This window comes from Candoia aspera, chromosome 6, assembly GCF_035149785.1.
Source record: "Candoia aspera isolate rCanAsp1 chromosome 6, rCanAsp1.hap2, whole genome shotgun sequence".
NCBI lineage: Eukaryota > Metazoa > Chordata > Lepidosauria > Squamata > Boidae > Candoia > Candoia aspera.
Genome location: NC_086158.1, coordinates 44,211,870 through 44,234,709, shown reverse-complemented (window position 1 = coordinate 44,234,709; position 22,840 = coordinate 44,211,870). Strand labels below are relative to the sequence as shown.

At 40.0% G+C, this 22,840-nt stretch overlaps 1 protein-coding gene across 2 annotated transcripts in view; it reads right to left on the bottom strand.

The window, feature by feature from the left end:
- The window catches only part of UGGT1 (UDP-glucose glycoprotein glucosyltransferase 1), a 58,729-nt gene that overhangs the window by 6,670 nt on the left and 29,219 nt on the right, over positions 1-22,840 (bottom strand). For both annotated transcript variants that reach the window (XM_063306945.1, XM_063306946.1), the window contains 14 exons: positions 20,377-20,583; positions 20,079-20,210; positions 12,499-12,629; positions 11,503-11,598; positions 11,065-11,167; positions 10,007-10,086; positions 8,648-8,837; positions 6,996-7,154; positions 5,222-5,307; positions 3,821-3,905; positions 3,381-3,469; positions 3,037-3,141; positions 1,331-1,415; positions 447-629 (listed from right to left, as the gene is read on the bottom strand). In XM_063306945.1, the coding sequence (XP_063163015.1) occupies positions 447-629; positions 1,331-1,415; positions 3,037-3,141; positions 3,381-3,469; positions 3,821-3,905; positions 5,222-5,307; positions 6,996-7,154; positions 8,648-8,837; positions 10,007-10,086; positions 11,065-11,167; positions 11,503-11,598; positions 12,499-12,629; positions 20,079-20,210; positions 20,377-20,583 (1,731 nt within the window). The remainder of the gene's footprint in view (positions 1-446; positions 630-1,330; positions 1,416-3,036; positions 3,142-3,380; positions 3,470-3,820; positions 3,906-5,221; positions 5,308-6,995; positions 7,155-8,647; positions 8,838-10,006; positions 10,087-11,064; positions 11,168-11,502; positions 11,599-12,498; positions 12,630-20,078; positions 20,211-20,376; positions 20,584-22,840) is intronic.

The following is a 22,840-nucleotide window of genomic DNA, read 5'->3' as shown; positions in this document are numbered from 1 at the left end:
GCACTAGCTGCCATTTTGTTCCAGGCATGCATCCAAGGGGCTGATCTAATAAAGCCTTAAACAATCTGGATCCCGGATCCAGATGTTCAGATGAGCCTGTTTCAGATACAGTTCTGAATGTCCCACCATCAACAAGAGGATAGTTTATGAGGACAGTGGACCAGGCCTTCTCTATGGTAGCATCTAAACTGTGAAACATTCTCTTTAGAGAGATTAGACATGTAATTTCTTTGTTTAGATATATCTGGGCTATTAAACCATTTTTATCTGACTTAATTTTCAAGGTGTTTCATATTTATTAGCTATTTTTTTCTGCCTATAATACTTCAATGTTTGTAAATTGTTTTTAAAATTTAAAATGCAAGGTTTTGGGGACTCTAGCTGGAAAAAACACCTCAGACATTCTTTTTAAAATAAATAACGTTTGAGTCTTCAATGCCACTTACCTGGTCAGCATCTACAAAAAGAAATTTATCAACAGCAAGGGGGAAAAGCACGTCCAGAAAAAGGATTTTGTAACCCCAGATAATACGTTGCTTCTCTGTTTGCTGGTGAAGCCAGCGTGGCCACTTGTACTGGACGAGTTCATACTGGAAATTGTACTTTTTAGCCATATATGGGATGAATTCCTGGAACAAAATATTAGTTACTGTCCTAACAGTTTCTAATACAAATTGAAAGACACACACAGATACACACACATTAAGAGCATGTTACATTATTCTTAACAAATCCAGATACATGGCTATGAAAAATATTCAGGATAATGGGTAAATGTACAAGAGGGAAAAGCAGGAATCTTCATATTTTGCCCAGATTTGATAACCAGCCAGGTTTAATTTTCTTGCAATCCTACATTTCTTACAAGCAAAGACTTTTGTGGGGAAAAATAATTATAAGAAGTAAATGAAATTAAGAAATATTGGGGTATTCTCCTTTCCAGAAAGGATGGAAACACTTCAGGTTCCTTCTCTTGGATGTTGTCATCCACTGTAGCGGGACCTAGGAAATGCACCTTCTCAGGAGCGGCCCCTGCCCTAGGAAAAACCCTCCCCTCTGAGACCCCAGGGCTTAAAGGGTGGCCTTCCCCTGAGCAACAGGGCGAGGCTGGAGCCCAATGATTGTACTTGTTTCTGTACTGAGGAGGGTTGGTTTAGGATGCCTGGAGCTGTTCATTTTTTTCGGATTGTGATTTTATTGCTTTTCTGCTGCTGCTGTGAGCTGCCCAGAGTTATGGTTTGTAAGATGGGCAGCCAAATATTATTATTAAATAAATGTAACCAGAATTCTTTAAATATAAGAAAGAAAACCTTTTTTTCTTACAACAAACCTTAAATGTAGGTGATAAGTAATTCTTCAGAAACCAGAACTTCACTGAAGTCTGTGTGTGTTTCAGCACGGACAGCATCATTATGCTGTCAAAAGAAGTAAAACAAAAAAGAAATGTAAGTATCTGGAACTCACTCAAACCTTTATCTTTGTGACTTACTTTTTCACCCAATTTGTAACTGTACTACAAACTTACAAAAAGTCTTAACAAGTTAACCATCTCAGAGAGTACTGGAAAATGATAAAACTACTTTTGCACTTTAAAAGATATGATTAATTCCTTGAAGGTGTTCTTGCAAAAAGAGCTATAAAGAAAGAAAACATACCAGATTCTAGGACTTCCCACTAGCACTGTTGTATTAGCAGCTGAATGAGAATACATAAATTGCAGCACTGCACATCTGTAGGTAGTTAAATTTTATTTTAGAACTGCAATTTTTTTCCATTGGCTAGAATCATTCTGCTTAATTTAAGAACAGGTATAAGCTGAAAATAGATAAGGATCTCTGGCTCTCTCTGGGTACTCTCTAGCGGATTAGTTACAGTTTCTAATTTCCCACTAAACTAGATTGCTGAAACAGAAATTAAAAATTTGATGCATATATGACGGCAATAAAACTTTTGAGCCTGGTTCCGATAATGTGTTAAACAAGGGTTCATATTTCTGGCTTGTTGAGCATATAGTCAATACCAAGCCTGAAATATTGAGTCTTAAATGAGACCTCTTGGTTTCTGCTACAAGGTATTCTGAGATTTCTGCAAATGCACAGTTGGGAGGTGGGGGAAGGAAGAGAGAAATAAAAAAGTAATAATTGCTAATTTAAAATATATCATTAAAAGATTGTGCTAACAGTTTAAAAAACAAATCTATACTAACTTATTTGCCTTATTTGAGAATTTCAAAAAGATTCATATTCTTTGACGCAGATGCCAGCTGATACAAAGCTTGATGAAATTCCACTGAAGTACCATCAGAGATGAACATCTGGGGATAATACTTGTGTGTGTTAAAAATGAAAAGTGGGGATCTTGAAGTCTCTCATCACCACCTACAGAAACTCATGAGTGCAGAAGTAATGTGTTAATACCATAAAATAAATCCTCACTCAAGTGTAAGCAAATAATTGTTAAGTCAGCAAAGAGCATAGCTTTAGTACTGAGAAACAGGAGAAGCCATTGAAGATATGGATCACACTGGAGAAAAAGACAACTGTGGGGATATACAATGTTGGTGTTTCGCTACTTAAGAGGGTACCATAGGGAAAATGGTCAAAAGTAATTTTCCACTGCCACTGCCACTGAAACTAGAAATTAGGAGTTGAAATAATGGGTATAACTTGCAGATATATAGGTTTCACTTAAATATAAGGAAAAACTTCCTCATGGTAAGATCTGTACATCAATCTATCGATGCTGTGGATTCTTTTTCTTTGGACATTTTTAAGAAGAGGCTGGACAACTGCTTCTTGAGAATGGCTTAATTGGCTTTTTTACAAATTGCAGAGGGTTGAACAAGATGGTCTTTGTGGTCCCTTCCAACTCTACAATGGTATGCATCTATTATTGTAAAATTATTCTGATATTCACTGCAATGAATCTTGTGTAAAAAAAAACCCTAAATAATGAAGAAGACAGAAAATCCTACAAATGTCCATGTATAAGCAGCATTTTTCAATTTGAATAAAGCATTAATAATTCTAGACCTACCGAAGAAATCTTTCATATAAATGCCCTGATGCCACTGAAAAGATGTTGATCACATCTTCCTTATCCTGTTTCATCTCTTCTTTCTTTTGGCCACCTGTAAACCCCCTAAAACAGAAAAGAAAAGCATCGTTCATTTTAAAAAAATGGTTTCTTTCATTTTATGTCATTCTCTTAACTAATAGTAGTCATTGCTGTAGATAGTGGCATGATGGCTTCAATAGAAACATATTGGTAAATAATATAAACTGATTCCAGATATTTATCCAAATATTCCAAATATTATGTTGTAAGGGATTAGGTTCAGGAGACTCAAGAGGCAGTGAAGGACTTGCAAGTGTCTTTACCATTTCAGAGATTCCCAAAATCCAGACTCATTTTCATTAGTACCATCACTAAGTAAATCTTCATTTAGCATATCTGGCTTCTTCTGAACCTACAAAGAGAAAATACAATAGTGGAGAATCTATGTGCTCAGGGTTGAACTTTTGGGTTCTTGGTGATCTCTGAGCTTGGCTTTCTTCTTGCAGAAACATCTGTTAATGAAATATCAGTAAAAAGAAAACTAAGCTCAGAGAACACAAAGAACCCAACAAAGAGAAAATAGTAAATTAGCTTAAGTGTATCTATACAAAACTACAAACAGGTGCTTTTTTAACAGTGTTAATATTTTGGGTTTTTTTCAATTAAATTACAAATTATACCAGAACAGAAAAGATATCTTTTTAAAATCTATAAAGAAAATCTTGTTGAAAATAGTACTTTACCATGTCCTTTTCAAACTCACCTTCACTTTAATAATTTTGCTTTTAAAATTGTTGATAACGACGACAACATCACTGGCATCTGGAGGAGAATCTGTCTCATCATGACTAAAAGTTAATTACATTTTAAAAATTAGCTTAGAAATCACTGTTTTGCTGCCACTTCTTTTCTCCCCTTTGTCAAAAATCTATCTCAAAAGTAGTTTTTCTTCAAATAATTTATGCTCCCCAAATTCTGTTTCTGTCATGTTCACTGTTTCAATGTGCACTGTACATCGTAAAGTTTCACGTGCCATGGTGCTGACGCGCATTTCTGTTGGGAGGGAGCTGCTGTGAAACCTTGTGCCAAGCTCTGTATTTATGTTCATTTCAATAGAATGTGTTTGGGTTATATGCTCTGTTCAAGGACTTTTCCTGCGGACCATCAGAAGCCGTTAGGAGCACCTGGGATTGTGAGCCTGGGAAGTTTCTACGGGGGGAGGGATCTCGTTTGTACCAAGGGTTTTTTAGTTTGCATTTGGCACGCTTTTTCCATTCTCAGCTTTCTTTGTGATCCTGCATACTATTCTTTAATAAATCAGATATCTTTATGATCCTGTTTATGAGTCTGATGGTGTTTTAGAATAGGCATCCTTACAGTTTCAGAATCATATTAACCCAACTATGGATATACTGTATACAGTACACACTTTTATGTACTGTACGAAACATAAAACCTGACTATTGAGGTATGTAAAAGTTAAAAAGTTGAAATGATCTTCCTCAAAATATTCCAAAATCTGAGAGAGAAACATCCTTATTTGAATTCAGGAGAGTTGTTTAAAGCTTGAAATCGGGCTGTTTCAAGCTCAGGACCCTTCTGGAATAGTTGGGACATCACCACACTTCCAGCAAGTTTAGAGCAGCTGATCTAAACTCAAAGGAGGGCATTTCAAGTTCAGAACATTTCAAAGTTGCCCAATGATTTAATTAGGGAAGTGAAATGAAGCCACCCTGACTCTTGGATTGTCTGAAGTGCTGGTTCATAAGACCAGCCATGTTCTTCTAATGCAGTGCCAACTCTTTGAAACAGCCTCCCTGTGGAGATCAAGCTAGTTCCCTCTTTGCTGGACTTTCAAAAGCTCTTGAAGACCAAGCTATTTCCAAGACCCTTCCCCTGATTTGATTTGATGCTGCCATCTCTTTTATTCTATCTTCTCTATATTGTTGTTGTGCCATTGTGGGGTTGTTGCTTTTTTAAAACTGGGTATGTTTTATGATGTTTTCCCCCCCTATATAAGCCAAGAGGAGTTATTTTGATCACAACAGCATAGAAATATGTTAAATAAATAAATAACCCAATACCATCTTGATGGGCTGCCTATATCCTATAGAGTTTAGAAACAAACAAAAAAAAAGCAGAATCATTATTTTTACCAACCTACCTGTAAATTTTGTAAATATCATCAGACCTTCCCTTTCTGAGTCTCAGAAACCAGGCACCAGGATTGGCTTTTAACTGAAAATATCCCTATAAAGGAGAAAGGGAAAGGAAAAAGAAACACTCTCGTTGACCTCAGGCAACTTACTTAGTACCAAACATCCCAGTACGATGACTAACTCAGCTGGATTTCTCTGGGCAAGTTGTGTGTGTGTGCACCTTCAAGTCAGTTTTTGGCTCCTGGCGAATGCCTGTACTAGTCCCCGCAGTTTTCTTGGCAAGGGTTTTCCAAGTGGTTTGCCACTGCCTCCTTCCTAGGGCTGAGAGAGACTGACTGCCCCAAGGTCACCCAGCTGGCTTTGTGCCCAAGGTTTCTAGCCTGGTACCTTAACCACTACACCAAACCTGGCAAGTTACATATCACATAGCAAATATTGTGTCCTTAATACAAGTAGATACCAGCCTCTGATGTCCAAAAATTTCCTATCTATACACTTTAATTAGACCTTAGAAATTAAAGAACACCTTGTTTGATACTTGATAAAATATAATCTGAAACTAACACAAGAAAAAATATTTGAAAAGAATTACAGGATTTTCATAAAATATCAAGGATCACACAAAAGAATTACATGACTCTAAATTACCCTATTAAGGTGACCAGTTTATTCAGTATTCTTAATAAAGAATACATGTTAAAGTTGCATTTGAAAAACATTCTTATACAATTGGTGCAAAATATTGCACCACTAGAAGTCTAATTTTTAGACCCTACAGCTGCACCAGCTTCGCATTCTTTTCTCTTTCTGAAATTTTTCAAGTTTTTACAAAGATATTTACAAAACGTATTTTGACCAGATTTGGGAACATAAATATATTTATAATTCATTTTTTCTACTATTGATAAATCTATCAGAATGAACTCTCTTTATGCTGGGTCATTCCAACTGCATTAACATTGAAATGGTAATTTCTAATGTAAGTTGGTATTCTTGTTTGATGTGATGCAGTACATTCAAGCAAACAAAATTGTTGTATTTTTTATTATTTATATTATTATTCATATCTTGATGCTCCAGTCATTTTAGAAATAAAGGAAGATGGTGGGATGTAAATACTTTCTAAGAAATAATACCAACTGCATATGCCAACTAAATATCTATCAGCTGTTAGATTCAATCATAAATCCTAACAAGCTTATTTTATGGATAGATACTTATTCAAATATGAATTCTGTTACTCCCAAGATCTCAGGAAGGTACCAGTATGATCACGCAGGAAAAAGAATAATTTATGGCTCTTTTTTAAAACAAAGGACACTAAAATGCTGCAAGGGGTCCTAGCTCTGTTAATTTAGTATTTTGTACTGTATTTTGTCATAAGATTATTTTTCTTTATGTTATGACTGCAAGCTGCTTTTTCAAAAAACTGATTTCAAAAAATCTTAAATTATCAATAAAGCTTAATGCTTAACTCAACTTACCCTCTAATTTGTTTATATGTTTCTGGAGCAGCAAAAGCCACAGTCAGATCTAATATGAAAGTCAAGAGGCATGGGATTCGTTCCTCTTTACATGATTACTTGCCTAGGATAAGGAAAAGGAGTGGCATATCTTGCCTACATACAAGATATGATACAATGCAGAATATTAGGATTCCAGCAAATGCCTTGCTTGCTTATATTAAAACTGTCTGTCATATGCAGGGCCAATTAAATATTTACAAATCTATTTTATATGATATTCTATTTTACTTCAATAAGATGATCAGTCACTTACTAAATTGGCCATGACAATTGTGTCAACAACAACAGGGTTTGTTGATGTTCCAAGAGTGAACTGAAGGCCTCGGGGAGGCTGCCCTGTAGTGATATCATAGCAGTGTCCTTCCAAAAGGAGGTGTTCTAATTCGTACTCGGCTGCCACTACACTCTCCACCTGTGTAGAAAGAAGTAACCACTATTTCAGCATTCAAAAGCTTCAGTTATTAAAAACAGTGATCAGCACCAAGAAACTACAGCTGAAGTAAGAAAAATAAGATAAATAATTCTGTCTTATAATTTTAGACACTGCTGTGTTCCAGGCTTCATACCTACAGCTAGGAAGACAGTTCCTTCTATTAGATTTGTACACAGACATGTGTATCCCAAATACTTCACAACTCAGAATTCCAACATAATGTCTACAACTAGGAGTTGTACAGATACGTTATAATATCAATAAAGCTTTCTCAATTTTTGATTCTGCAACCATCTTACTAAGACAGCCTTACACAACTATGTGTTGTTCAGAGATACTGGTACCCACAGTTCCCCAAATTCCCAGCAAATGAGGTTAATAGTTATGCCAGGTAAAGCATTTTGGAACTCGCAATCCCAGCTCATCTGGGGAGTACCAGGTTGGGAAAATTGTTCTGGAAAGTGCTCCAAGAGACCCTACCTATACAGGTAGTCCTCACTGAATGACCACTTGTTCAGAGACCATTTAAAGTTATGATGGTGCTGAACGAGCGGGATTTACGATGGGTCCTTGTAATTGTGGCCATTGTAGTATCCCCGCGGTCATGTGATCGCAATTCGGCCCTTGGCACCCAGCTCACAATTACAATTATGTGATCGCCATTTGCAACCTTCACTGTGGGCTTCCAACAAGCAAAGTCAATGGGGAAGCTGGCAGGAGGTTGCAAATGGCAATCATGTGAATGTGGGACACTGTGACCATGCAGGATTCATCTAACGATAGCACCTGGGACTGCTGCAACTGCCGTCATAAGTTAGCATGGTCACATGACATCACTCTTTACGACCGCACTGCTTAGCAATGGAATTGCTGGTCCCAATTACCATTGTTAAGCGAAGACTACCTGTATTTATGCTAGATTAATTGCAAAATAATGATGGAATGAAATTCTTTTTAGGCTTTTAATATAATCTCAATCAAGTATACCTGAAACAGCTACTAGTTCTCATGTGAAGCTATAATAACAGAAGCCTTTGCCTCTGTAATAGATTTCTGTAATTGAAAGTCGATCATCTATTCTTCAAAATTAATTCCATAGAATTGGAAAGATAGGAATAAATTCCTCCCCTTCAACTTCTATTTAACAATTAGCACTCATACAGTTTGCCAGCTTCACTTTTCTTCTTGCCATTTAACATCACAGTATTTTAAAAAAAAACCCACAATTTTATTGAAATACCTATTCTATAATAGAGAAACCAAACTCCTTGAAACAAAAATCAATATATATTATTAGGAAATAAAAGCAAATAAAATATATGCATCTTTTCCTCCAAACCATCATATCAGTTAAGGCAGTGCAGATTTTAATCTTCAATTAGTTAACTAAAAGGTTTTAGCTGCAAGCTTTATTTTCCAAATGGAATACTTCTATCCTTCTTTCAAATTTGGATACATATTGATAAATTTACCTCCTCCAAATAAATGTTGTCAAGATCATATGATGTTCTTACTGACTCCACCATCCAGCTCTCTGGAGTATTTAGATTCAGAGTAAATAAGGGAGATTGAGGCATATCCAGGAATTTGGCAACTGGTCCAGGAATAAGGAATTTATCTGCTGTAAAAGTAATTTCTGGCTCCAGAACGTAACGATAAAAGCTAAGATTTAAAGATGACAAATACTTGTTTTAGTATCCAATTCCAGTTTCTACCATCAATTTTCTTCAAATTTTCAGCCTATACTATTGACAGCCTTCCCAACTTTCACTCTGTAGACCTAGAATGGGTAATCTTTGGCTCTAGAGCCTTACTCTATCTAAAAACTGCAGATGATAATGCAGAAATAAAAAAACTGGTGTGGGATGTTTGACAGATTTTAAGAGATAACATGACTGTCTTAAGACTCAGAGACTCAAGACCCTTATTTGGCCTTTAACACTCCCTATGGAGAAAAAAGACTGATTGGGGGGACTTCACAAGGTTTTTAAGGATTGAAATGAGTTCATAAAACCTCACAGAGCTCTTAAAAACTTTTCACACACACACACCCCATGGAAACAATGAACAAGGGACTACAAATAAAGTCCTGCCCCAAGATTGGCCATCCTGGTCTAAAGTATGTTGTTGTGAAAACATCACCCCCTTCATATAGAACCATATTTTAATTCTAACATTTCAAAATATGCTGGAGCTCTTTCCTATCCCACTGAATCTAAAACCATTAGAAAAGTTGAAGCCTTTTGAATAATACATTGTTCTCACCAGTCCTGCATCTGTCAGAAAAACACAGAATAGGCCATAAACTAAAATATGACATAATGGGGGGAGGGGGAGGGGCAAGTGACAAAACTTGCACTGCAACATCATGATGCAAACTTCACCTCTTACTTGCCTATGTGTGACACCTCATTGTGACTAGCTGCAGATGCCTCTCATATATTTTTTATTAGTGACACCAAACAAACACAAGATCAACAGCCCCAACAAAGAGGATGGAATACAAAATCTTGTTTTTAATCAATATTCCAATAAGCCCATACTGTTGAAACTGTTCAAGATGCATCCCTCAAACAAGACCGGATTACTTATTATACTTCAGGTATAATTGGCAGGATAATTCTTTGCGCAGATTAAAAGTTACTATAAACATTAAAAGTTACTAAAACATTTAAGGACATTTTTAAAAAGTTGAAGAGTGAAAACAAAAATGTAATTAATAACTAGCTGCAGCCTACAACTTTCCAACATTAGTACTAAAAAGCATGCTGATCATAACATTTAATCAGGAATGCTATATATTACATTTGATACAGCTCATTATTCCTCACCTTTTCAGAGGCATGTCTGAGAGTTTGGACTGGCAGTTCATAAAAACTCTGAGGTTCATATTTATGAGTTTGTTCAATACCTATATCAAAGGCAAAGCACATATAAATCTAAATACAGCTAAAGTACAGATTTCTTGAGATTTCTTCTCTTCACATATCCCAAATGTTCTGTCTACTAGTTTACTAATGTTGAAATGCACTTATCACTTGCTGTAGGGGAATCACCATAAAGTTACTGAAACACTGTATAAAAGAAAGTACAACAAGAGTTTCTGAGGATGATATTACACATATAGTTAACGTAAGAAAACCTGAAAGCTAGTTACTTGATAAACCAAAGCCCTCTCTAAATATGTTCAATTTAATTCAAATCTTTTAGCTACTTGGGCTGCGCAAATCCCTTGACAGAGGGGCTTTGCAACATGAAGGAGCACATCTGAAACATCTGAATCATTAAAATAGCCACAGATCTTTTTAAGATGCAGCTGCTTCATCAACTACTCCTGTCTCCGTAGAGTGTGTGCATGCTCAGGCACTCCCCTTTGCTTTTTTTCCCCCTCAGTTAAGTGAAGTAGCTGTGCATGAGAGGATAGACAGGAATGGCTGACAAAACAGTCACCCAAATCTGGAGAAAGGTACATTTGCTTTAATTTTTTGAGCTGAAGTATGTCATATGCATCCCTTAATGAAGCACTTCTTCCAAAGGATTTGCATAGGCCATGAATTATGTCTTTCAGTGTTTTCCATATTAACACATAATTAGTTTTTTTTGTTTAAAGCTTTACAAGTGTGTTCTTAAGAGTTATTATTACTCACAATAAACCAAGACAAGGCATGATAATAGTATATTTTGAAAGGGTTTCAACAAGTGCCAACATATTTTGCATGTTAAGGGTGAATTCTTTTATAACAATAGGTTTCACACATTGCTTGTAAAATGAAAAGCTTGTCTCCTGTACTGATCAGAGAAGGAACATCCATAACTCCCCAATATACTCCAAAAATTTTCAGCTACCAATATAATACTATTACTAATAATGATAATGATAATTTCACACCATAAGTAGCGGAGCAAGTCTTTGTGCCTCTCTGGTGGCAGGATCAACAATAGCCACAACATCAAAATATGTTTCTTCCTCTTTTGGTCTCAACTTAATTGCACTAGAAAAAGAAAAAGAAAAAAAGAAATTACATATGTGCAACCTCAATTTTTGTATTCATTCCATGACAGAAACATCAGCAAAAATCTAAAACATTTATGAATGCCATTTTTAGAATAGTTAAGAGCCAACTTATGTGGAGATATAATCCATTACTATTTTATCTTATATTTAAAATACTTCCTTAACACTTTTTAAAGAAAGCATGTACAGAAGTTCTAATGAATAATGAGATCTTTTCAGGATTATTTATATTTTACAGAACCTGAACATATATTATTCATAGCAGACAGGCAAGACCAATTAAGAACCATTGGTACAGATTTTTTTTTTTACCTATATCTGTCCTCAAAAAAATGGTATTCAATCCTTGCCTCTCCCTTTGGTTGTGCAGACAGAAGAGCATCCACCTTCATGACAAGGTCACTTGCACTGAAGAAAGAGAAAAGACCATCTTGCCAATATTTCCTTCCAAAATTATTATCCTTAAAAAGGTCACTTAACGAGATGTAGTAACAAAAAACAAACAAACAAACAAACCATAAGTGCTACTTTGGCAAATGATAAAATAGTCTGTATCTGGGATCCAGTGGCAGTATATGCAAGCAAACTGGCTCTTTCTCTCTGCTTGCTTACAAGAGAGATCTATTTCATTTCCCTGACTCTGAGGACTGGCTTGGGAGGGACACAGAGGGATCCAGGAGGATGGAAGAACCAGAAGAAGGATGAAGCCATAGTTTACTGTTCTGTTAGAATGCAAATGAAGAAGTAACTTAATGCAAACAGAAGGCTAAGAGGGAAAGGGGAAATAAGAGAAGAGAGTCATTCTGTAATTAAAGAACAGTGAAGTTGCTTTTTTATGCACTTTTTAAAAGAAGCAATGTACCATGTTTTATACTATCTGTTCATACACTGTTATTGTAAAATAAGGTTTAAATGTTCATGGTCAAATGTTCTAAATAAATGAGATACCCCCTGCCACATCTAATATATTGTGCTACCAGGAAAAAATAAGTAAAAGTAATAACAAAATCAATATAAGTTAAATGCATACTGTACAATCTCTCTACACTTAAAATCACCTGGATTCTAAAGGAAGGTATCTATCCCCAAAATAAACTTGGAACATAATATGCTACTTCTGCCCAAATAAGCCCTGGTTTTGCCAAAGACCTTATTCTTCTGCTTTTAGTACACAAGAATCAGTACCATTATGTGGAGGGCATGACAGAGGAAGAACCTCTCTTATATACTCCATAACCAGTGAGACCACCAACAAAGATCAATGAAGAACTCTACTTCCTTTCTGTAATCTGCTCATTTTTTACTTACAGATCTTCCTCCACTCCTAACTGCTGTATATGAGACTTTATTTTCTGCCCAGATGTCTTTATAATAATATTCTCTAGCAAGTGGAAGTCATCCTGGTTAAAAAGCTCCCCAGCTTCCAATGGACCAATAATCTGAAATGAAGATGAAATGGTATGATCATGATCATGATCACTACAAAGTGATCTGAACTGGACATATCCTACAACATGAACAGTATCTCAATATGTATTGTCATTGGAAGTACAACAAAAACAATACCTTTCTAAGTTTCCTGGAATGTTTAAAAGTGGCAATACTTCATTTAGGACAGTATCAGTGCTACCCTGCTATATAAGGTGAGATTTCACATGAAACAGGGCCAATTTGATTACATTACCTAGGCATAAGAATATTCTCTTTCAAGATGTTTGTTCAGTTTCTCTTCCTCAGTATTTGGGCTCACTGATATTTGAGGTTGTACCAGCTTATACTGCCTGCAGGATCAATATCCTGCTTCATTGATTATTTGATGCAATGGCTTTATTTAGGTTTCGTTGCTATTGTAGCTAACTACCTTGATGTCATGTTCGCCGTTTCAATGTCTTCGATGCATCGTAACGTTTCGCATGTCATTAATTGGATGCGTGTTTCATCTTTCTCGGGAGGATGGGAACGGTTATCTTTTGGCTTTGCTTTGGAATGTATTTGTATTATCTACTGCGCTCAAGGTTACTTTCCCAGGCTAGCAACTCTGACGATTGCTAGCACCTGTGTCGGGCGGGACTGTTACGAGGGAGGCGGGATACGTTTGCACCAAGGGTTTAAGTTTGTATTTGGCGCGCTTTTGCTCATTCTCAGCTTTCTCTGTATCTGCCTTTAGTACTCTAAATAAATCAGATTTCATTTAGCAGCCTCTTGTGAGTCTGAGTATTTGGGGCTAGGGCAACCACTACATAAAGCTGAGAATCTAAGTTCCTAACTCCGCTGGCCCCTGTCCAGGAAAGACAAGCGTCTAACCCTGTGAGGGAGAGAGCCCGCGATGACTGAACCCGACATCATGATGATGGAGGAAGGGGAACCGGACTCGACCGTGAGGCAGTCCGGCCGACCGTCCCAAGGTGGGGAGCTGTCAGCCATCCGAGAGGAGGCGAGCTCCGAGTCGGAGAGTGAAGCCGGGGGGCTGAAAACGGCCCCAGAGACCACCGTAAATTCTCCGGGTGAGCTGCTCACCTGGGATACGACCCAAGGAGATGCCACGGCAGCGGGGGGTCCCTCCTGGAGGCAGAGATACCCATTGTCCCCCAACGTGGTGCAGGTGCAGCCAACGGAGGGCTCACCCACTCCGGATCGGATCCGAGTGTTGGAGTCCAAAATGGATTCGTTGGAGGCTATATTGAAACAGCTGAGCTTGGATGTGACCTCGTTGCGAGAGGTCCGGGAAGAATCAAGCCAAAGGCATTCAACCCCCTCTTCCCAGGGGCTGTCCCCGGAACGGCGACGGGTGGTGCGGAGGCGCGAAGGGGACCAGTCGGTCCGGATGGAAATCGCAGCATCGCCAGGGCGATCGCCCCGGGGCCCCGTGCCGCCCCAAGCTAGGGGAACACAAGCCGCGGCAGCACCGGTGGTGGGGCGCAGCGCGGCGGGAGGCGGCATGCGAGACTTCCCTGTCAAGTTTGATGGGGACCCGACCAAACTCTCGTTCTTCCTGACGAACGCGAAAGCCTATATGGAAGAATGGGGGGCGTTTTTCCAATCGGAAAAGGCAAGGATCATCACCATTGCCACCAAACTGAAGGGGAGGGCGGCAGACTGGTATGTCCAGATGTGCCAGTCGGAGGCGCCCGAACTGGACAGTCTCGAGGAGTTCCTCTGGGCGTTGAAGCAACACTTCGAGGACCCCTTAGCAAAGGAGAGAGCAAAGCGAGCCCTGAAGGAACTCAAGCAGGGGTTCAGATCAGTGGCCGATTATGCTTTGGAGTTTAAAGCGCTCGCTGGGAAGGTGGATGACTGGTCCCAAGCCACCATTATCGAGCTCTTCAAGGATGGCTTGAATACAGAGGTGCTGCGCTGGTCCCTGGGGAGGGACGACCCATACACGCTGTATGAGTGGATCCTGCTGGCGGGGAGGGCTGAACATGCACAGGAGATCTTTGCCCAGCGGAGGACCGCCAAGTCGGGGCGGGAGGTGAAGCCCAGCCGCCCATCGACCACCGGGGGGAAACCGGGACAACGACCCTGGGACGAGGAGCGGGAGAAGCGGTACGCAAAAGGCTTGTGCCTGAGATGTGGTAAGGAGGGGCATAGAGTGGCAGCATGCCCGAAGGCAAAGGTGGAGGAACGGCCCGGAAAACCGCCAGCAAAGTCCCCTGCATTGCCGAGGAAGCAAAAAGCTGCGGTGGCTGAAACCGAGGGAGACGATGTGATGTTCTTCGAAATTGAGGGGGAGACCGAAATCCCGCAGCCGGCGGGAAACGCCAGCCACCTGCTCTAAAGGGCGCCGCTGGGCAGGTGGTAGAGGATGGGCGCGAGCCTCCATCGGTGAGTGGCACTTACCGCATACTCATGGTGAAATTGAAATTGGGCTCCCAATCCAAGACTGTGGAAGTATGGGCCATGATTGATTCGGGGTGTTCCCGCTGTCTTATGCACCCCGACGTGGTGGCGGCTTTGGAGCTCCCCACGTTCCCTTTACAGCGACCCATCGCTTTTACTCAGCTGGATGGGTCCGTGGCAGGGGGCCAACCGGTCACCCATTTTACAGGGCGTGTAGCCTTGCAACTGGGCAGTCACCAGGAAAAGCTGTCTTTTGTGGTGGCTCCGGTTGGGGGGCCATTGGTGGTGTTGGGGGTACCCTGGTTGGTGCAGCAAAACCCCCACATAAACTGGGTCTACCGAACTATCACGTTTAGGGATGGGTTTTATCAAGCGGCCGAGGGGAAGGGTGCCCCAGAGGAGATGGTGGGGGTTGCGGCAGCTGCGACTCCGCCTTACCCGGCCTCTCCTCTGGAAGGCTTGCCGGCCGAGTACTGGATGTTTGCTGATGTATTCGGTGAAAAGGAAGCCGATCAGTTGCCCCCCCATCGAAAGACGGACTGTGCCATAGAACTGTTGCCCAACACCCAATTGCCTAAACCAAAAATTTATTCCATGACTCAGAAGGAACTAACTCTGTTGAGGGAATTTGTGGACAAAAACCTGGCGCGCGGATTTATTGAGCCGGCAAATTCACCCGTGGGGGCGCCGGTTCTTTTTCGCCCAAAAAAGGACGGGACATTGAGACTTTGTACGGATTTCCGCGGATTAAATGCCGTCTCAATTTCCAACAAATATCCCTTGCCATTGATAAAGGACATGTTGTCACATCTGGCCAAGGGCAAGATCTTCTCTAAACTGGATTTAAGAGAAGCCTACTATCGTGTACGGATCAAGGAGGGGGATGAGTGGAAAACCGCATTCAATTGCCCGTTGGGAGCTTTCCAGTATAAGGTGTTGCCGTTTGGGTTGGCTGGGGCCCCTGGGGTATTTATGCAATTAATCAATGAGGTTTTGCATGAACATCTGTTCAAAGGTGTACTTGTGTATTTGGATGATGTATTGATTTATACTGAAACCATGAAAGAGCATGTAGCTCTGGTAAAGCAGGTATTGTGTAAACTCAGATCGGCTGAATTGTATGCTAAGCTGTCGAAATGTGCCTTTCATCAGACCCAAATTGACTACTTAGGGTATAGAATTTCTGATAAAGGCATAGAAATGGATCCTGCCAAGGTGCAGGCTATCATGGACTGGGAGAGTCCCCGCACCCGCAGGCAACTTCAAAGTTTCTTGGGGTTCAGCAACTATTACAGATTGTTCATAAGGGGATTCGCTGAGATTGCCTTGCCCCTAACTGAACTGCTGCGAACCAAAGGGGTGGGAGATACTAGGAGAGTCAAGAATCCCGGAGCGCTGTTGAGGTGGACGCCTGCTTGTCAAACGGCGTTTGAGCGCCTGAAAGCAGCTTTTGTCAAAGAGCCAATTTTACAGCATCCTGATCCCTCCAAGCCGTTTGTTGTACAGGCAGATGCTTCCGATTATTCTATTGGGGCATTGTTGATGCAGAAGGATGAGGCAGGATGCCTCAAGCCCTGTGCCTACTTATCCCGCAAATTCTCGGAGACTGAAAGGCGTTGGCATGTTTGGGAGAAGGAGGCATTTGCAGTAAAAGCTGCATTAGAAGCTTGGAGGCATCTGTTAGAAGGGGCAAATCATCCCTTTGAAGTATGGACTGACCATAAAAACTTGGAGGCTCTTAGTACCCCTCGAAAACTGAGCCCTAAACAAGTTCGTTGGGCTCAATTTTTCAACCGATTCAATTTTCAGTTTAAATTTATTCCAGGGAAAAAGAACTTCTTGGCTGATGCCTTGTCAAGGCAACCTCAGGACTCTGGGGCAGCGCCAGATGTGGTAAGCACCCTATGGACGGCGCCCCAATTGGGCATGCAGGCTGTGACGCGAAGCCAGACGCGCGCGCAGCAGCCGCCCACTACAAGCGCTGTTCAGCCAAGTCCTCTGTCAATTCCCTCCCAGTTGCAACAAAAGTTTCTAAAAGAGCTGAAAACGGATACTTGGTTGCTTGCAAATAAAGACAATGTTACTTTTGACAGAGGCTTTGCTTGGAAATCCGACCGCCTCTACGTCCCTGAAAGCCTCAGAAAAGATGTCTTACTCCGTTCACACGATGACAAACTTGCAGGTCACTTCGGGTTTGTAAAAACCTTGCACCTCGTTCGGAGGCAATTCTGGTGGCCCACATTACGTAAAGATGTCAAAGACTACATTGCCTCCTGCACTGTTTGTGCAATGTCCAAGCGCAAGGTGGGCAAGCCCCAAGGACTGCTGCAACCGGTGGCAGCCCCTTCTTCCCCTTGGGAGGAAATCTCCATGGACTTTATTGTCGAGCTCCCGCCCAGCCAACGCAAAACGGTCATTTGGGTGGTCAAAGACTATTTCTCCAAACAGGCTCACTTCATCCCTTGCGTGTCCATTCCGTCGGCCCGTCAATTGGCTCGCCTATTCCTTGTACACGTGTACAGGTTACACGGATGTCCCTCCCGCTTAATTTCGGACAGAGGTACACAATTTACCTCGCAATTTTGGCGGGCGTTTCTCAAGCTGTTGGGCACGAAACAAGCCCTATCCACGGCTTGGCATCCTCAGACGGATGGGGCCACTGAGGCGCTTAACTCGACTCTAGAACAATACCTTCGAGCTTTTGTGAATTACCAGCAGGACAATTGGGTCGACCTTCTACCATTTGCTGAAGTGGCTTACAACAATGCAGTGCATCAAAGCACTGGCCAAACCCCCTTTCGGGTAGCCCTGGGTAAAGACTTTGTACCTATCTCTGATCTACCACAACCTCCGGCTGGTGCAGTCACTCCAGATGATTGGACAACACAACTGGCTGACTCCTGGCCAATGATTCAAAAGGCATTGGCAGATGCACAAGCAGATTATAAACTATATGCTGATCGGAAGCGGGCCCCCCAACCGGCATTCCAAGTGGGGGACTCTGTGTACCTTTCCACAAAGTTTATCAAGTCATCCCAACCTTCAAAGAAACTTGCGCCTAAGTTTGTGGGTCCTTTCCCGATTGTCGCTCAGATTAACCCTGTGACTTTTAAACTTGACTTGCCTCATAACCTTAAACGCTTACACCCTGTTTTTCATTGCAGCTTACTCAAACCGACTATTCCTTCTGACCGATGGCATCGTCAACCTCCACCTCCCACCCCCATCATGATTGATGGTCAGCAACACTTCGAAGTTAAAGAAATTCTAGACTCTAGACGCCTTCGCAATTCTTTGCAATACTTAGTTCGTTGGAAACATTTCCCTCATCCTGAGTGGGTCGCTGCACCAGATGTGGCTTCTCCTGTTTTGGTAGCCCGCTTCCACTCTGCTTATCCCACAAAACCGGGTCCCTAAGTGTATTTTTAGGGGGGCGGTATGTCATGTTCGCCGTTTCAATGTCTTTGATGCATCGTAACGTTTCGCATGTCATTAATTGGATGCGTGTTTCATCTTTCTCGGGAGGATGGGAACGGTTATCTTTTGGCTTTGCTTTGGAATGTATTTGTATTATCTACTGCGCTCAAGGTTACTTTCCCAGGCTAGCAACTCTGACGATTGCTAGCACCTGTGTCGGGCGGGACTGTTACGAGGGAGGCGGGATACGTTTGCACCAAGGGTTTAAGTTTGTATTTGGCGCGCTTTTGCTCATTCTCAGCTTTCTCTGTATCTGCCTTTAGTACTCTAAATAAATCAGATTTCATTTAGCAGCCTCTTGTGAGTCTGAGTATTTGGGGCTAGGGCAACCACTACACTTGATAGTCTTTCACAAAAGTTATCTATTTATGTAAAGCAAACATTTCTACCTTGATTGCTTACTGCACATCATTATTGGTACAAAACACAGAAACATTTCACTGCTATATATTAAGATATATTTTGGATACACAAAATTAAACAGCATTTAAAAATTGAAGTTGAGAATAGCAGAATAAATGAATCCTACAATAGCTTAAAATAATAAGCTATTGAAACAGTAAATTTAAATAGCTGTTAATACATAAAATAGAATAGTGACATAGGTACTCTGCAGCACAAAAAGAGAAAGTAGAATGCCTGGGAGAATAAGATGTCTTTGTCTGGAATAGAAAACAACTGAGGGAGGGCCAGGTTTGCCTCTCTGGAAAAGTATTTCAGAACTGAAGGTATAGAGAGGGAGAGAGATGCCTTCAGCTTTATAGCAGCCTATTAAGTTTTTCTTGTGCAGATTTTAATATCACAAAGGAGCTGTTTGGAGCAACTAACTATGGAGGACAGGAAGACTGCAGGGACATTTTTCACTTACAGAACATAAAAGCTATTGTAAAGCCATCCTGAATAATCACCAACAAAGCTGGAGTTGGAACATATTATCACAGATTACAGGACTGCATCTGCTATAAAAGTTGGCCCGACTATTACACTCATGCTGGGAGAAGCAGCTGATCGTTCCCCAATTCTGGGAGGTCGGAGGTGTTTTTTGGTGGTGGTGCTGGACCTTTGGAAGAGCATGGGGTTAGAGCTATTCCAGCCTTGGCCACCTTCTGAAAGATGTTGAAGACTGAACTCTTGGGTTGTGACACCTCTTTGTAAAGTTTTGTATGTTTCATGGTTTTTAGTTCTTTTCTTATATTTCTGTATGTTTGGTTTATTGTATTTGTAAGTTACCAAGGGACTGTTAGATTATAGTGGGGTAAAAATCAAACAAACAAACCAATAACAGGCCAGCAGAATTCCAAGCTCCGAGATAAACGATTCAAGTAGTTGAAAAGCTATGAATGTACACTGCATCAAACGATATATCTAATAATATAATTCAGAAGCCCATTTAATCTTTTTAGGGTTCCCACAGAAGGACTTCAAATAAAAAATATGGTCAGGGGTTCAATTACATTAAAATGAATCCAACCATTAGTACTTTCTTGCAAAAAAAAAAAAAAGGACCACATTTAAGACCAAAGACACCTGCAAATAAAACATTTCTTCTCTTATAAATATAATTTGCTCACCCTTCCATTGCTAACCACTGCTCTCTGTCCTTTCTTCAGTTTAAGAACATCCCTGCAGTACACAGCATGTGAAAGAATAAAATCCACTTCAGGAGCTTCAAGGGCCGCTTTAAATGTATTGATATCCATACCCTAAAATGAGGGGAAATATCTCATTAAAAGACAATGTGATGTATCTTATGCTGCCTGGTTACTTCAGAAGGAAGCTGGAGTTTAGAAAGAATGTAGCTATGTTTCGCTGTTATTCCTACTTTGCTTGTCTACCTCACAATAAAAAAAAACCACCTTCAACACTTACTCCAACAGCAAATTCTGTGATATCTGTTCCAGCCTCCAACGTCTTTGCATTCTCCTCTTTAACTAATTTTGTGATAAAGTTTTTGGCATTGTTTGATGTCTGTGTCTGCAAGGCTGCCCATATGGCCCTGGCAATGATTGTGTTTTCAGTTCCTGGGTCTTCACTGGGATTGTTAATCACACCAATCCGGATATAGTTACTGGACTTCTACAGAACGGAATGAAATGCAGATTAAAAGGGTTATTTTACACAGTACTGAAGTGCCACAAAAAAAGTGCTGTTACAACCAGCAATTCAGCATTTTCTTTTACAGAGATATAATCAGCATGCCTTATACTGTATATACACATACCCAGAAACAGTGCTGCTGTGGACATTTGCTAAAAGCTTCAGCCATGACAGTAAAGGCTACCTATTATTCTTAAATATGTAAACATATATTGTGTCATTCCTGAATTTAGGGCAAAAATTAGGTGCCTATTAAATTGATCAACAAACCAGCACTTCCAGAGGAAGAAATGGCAGACTGAATACAGCTTCAAAAAGCAAAGCCGACAACCAGAGTGAAATGAGGGACTGGTGAGTAGACCAGCTCTTTGATAACTGCTTTCTAGACAAGGAGAGGACTTGAGATTGCTCACAAGTGCTCCAGACAGCTGCTCCTCCTGAGAAGACTGAAAGACAGCGATCTCCAGCAGGTTTAAGCTCTGGGAGATGAGGAAATAGCCATCTTGCTCAAACTGCAGCCAGCGCCTTTGAAAGGACACTGGGTTTGCATACTTGCTTCTCTAATCACTTTTGGATATTGCTTGTTAACTGCTTTTCAGCTATTAGGAACCTTTGGATCAACAGGATTGACAGCACCAGGTGAGTTTCCTTCAACCCTTAGCAAAAGAAAGTTTTAACTACAAGTTTAAGAACTTTAAAAAAATCGGAATAAACAGCGAAAGGCTGATTAAAACTTTGATTTTAGAAAGTTACAAACAGACCAAGGCACCAGATAAACTTGAAATAAGATTTTGGAATTAATTATAAAGAATCTTTCCTGTGAGAAAATGGTTTTGTTTTGAATTATTTTTAAAAAAACATAATAAGATTTTAAAAATTGGACACTAGTGGGAACTAGATGGAATTAAAGATTACAACTAAAGGAGAAGAACACCCAAATTCAATTTATAATTACAGAATGAAGCAAAATATTCTAACATTGGACAAATTGAAGAATATTTTTGAACAATGGACTCAGAAGTTAATTTTAACAGTGTCAACAGAGACATCTGCCCCTATGGAGAGACTGTGTCTAAAAGGTGTTATGGAGGAAGTATGAGTTTTACCTGACAAGCTCGAGACTGAGCTGAAAGTGAATTTACAAATGACAGGCTACAAGAATGACATGGAAAAAGATGTTATATTGGACATACAAAAGAAACTGGCTGATGCCTTAATAATTAAAAGGGATATACAAACAATAAGCAAGCAAGTGACCTGGATAATTTTCCTATATTGGATTTACAAAACAGGCTTGTTAAAAGTTTGAAGAATCTTGTGAGAAGGGACAAAGAAAAAATGGAAAGAAATGTTCTATGACAATATTTGAAAGGACTAAAGATTAAGATTGTTAGAAGTAAAAGGAAGGAATGTAAAGTTGGTTTATTTGATCAAGGTTAAAATAGATACGTTGTTATTTCCGGTAACCCTTAATGGATTTTTGCCGACACCAGGACTGAAATGACGATCATTTATGGATTTGTTTATAGATAAGAGATGGGATATGAGAAGAAGAGATCATTTGTTGTATTTTAAGAGGAGGTGATAAGTTACTAAAATTGTTTATACTTGTTGTAATGAAGGTGGGAAGTCGCTTCTTTATATATTTCTTTTCTTTTTCTTTACTATATTCTTTCCTTCCTTCCTTTCTCTTTCTTCCTTTTTTGTTTTTTTATGCACCTTCTATACTTTTTTCTTTTCTATTTTTTAGTTTGTATTAGTTTTTTTACTGTTATAATTTTTAATAAAATTATTACCTCACAATTTTTTGCTTTGCAAGTAGCAGAGGTGATAAATATCTGCCTATCACCATTAAAATATTTAGATCCAAAATGATTAGCTTTTTGCTGTATGATTCCTAGATTTGCTTATGTATTATAATCTAAGACCTAGTGAAGTTGTCCAATTGCTTTTTTAAAGATTTATTCTCAAAGTGCCTTGAAATGTTTCCTATTCCTTGTTATGATTGGAATGAGGACTCGCTTTTATATGAGGCATCCTTGGCCTCTTTGCTCCTCTTGGGTGACTCATCCAGTCTGGAAAAATGGCATGAAGCTAGATCTTAGACAATGTGGTCTCTCAGTTCATTATCTAATTCCATTAGGACCTAAGGGAGCCAATACAGAAATGGTAGCACATTTTTTATAACTACTTCACAGCAACTAGAGCACTATGCCCAATTATCAGGGTGACTTAA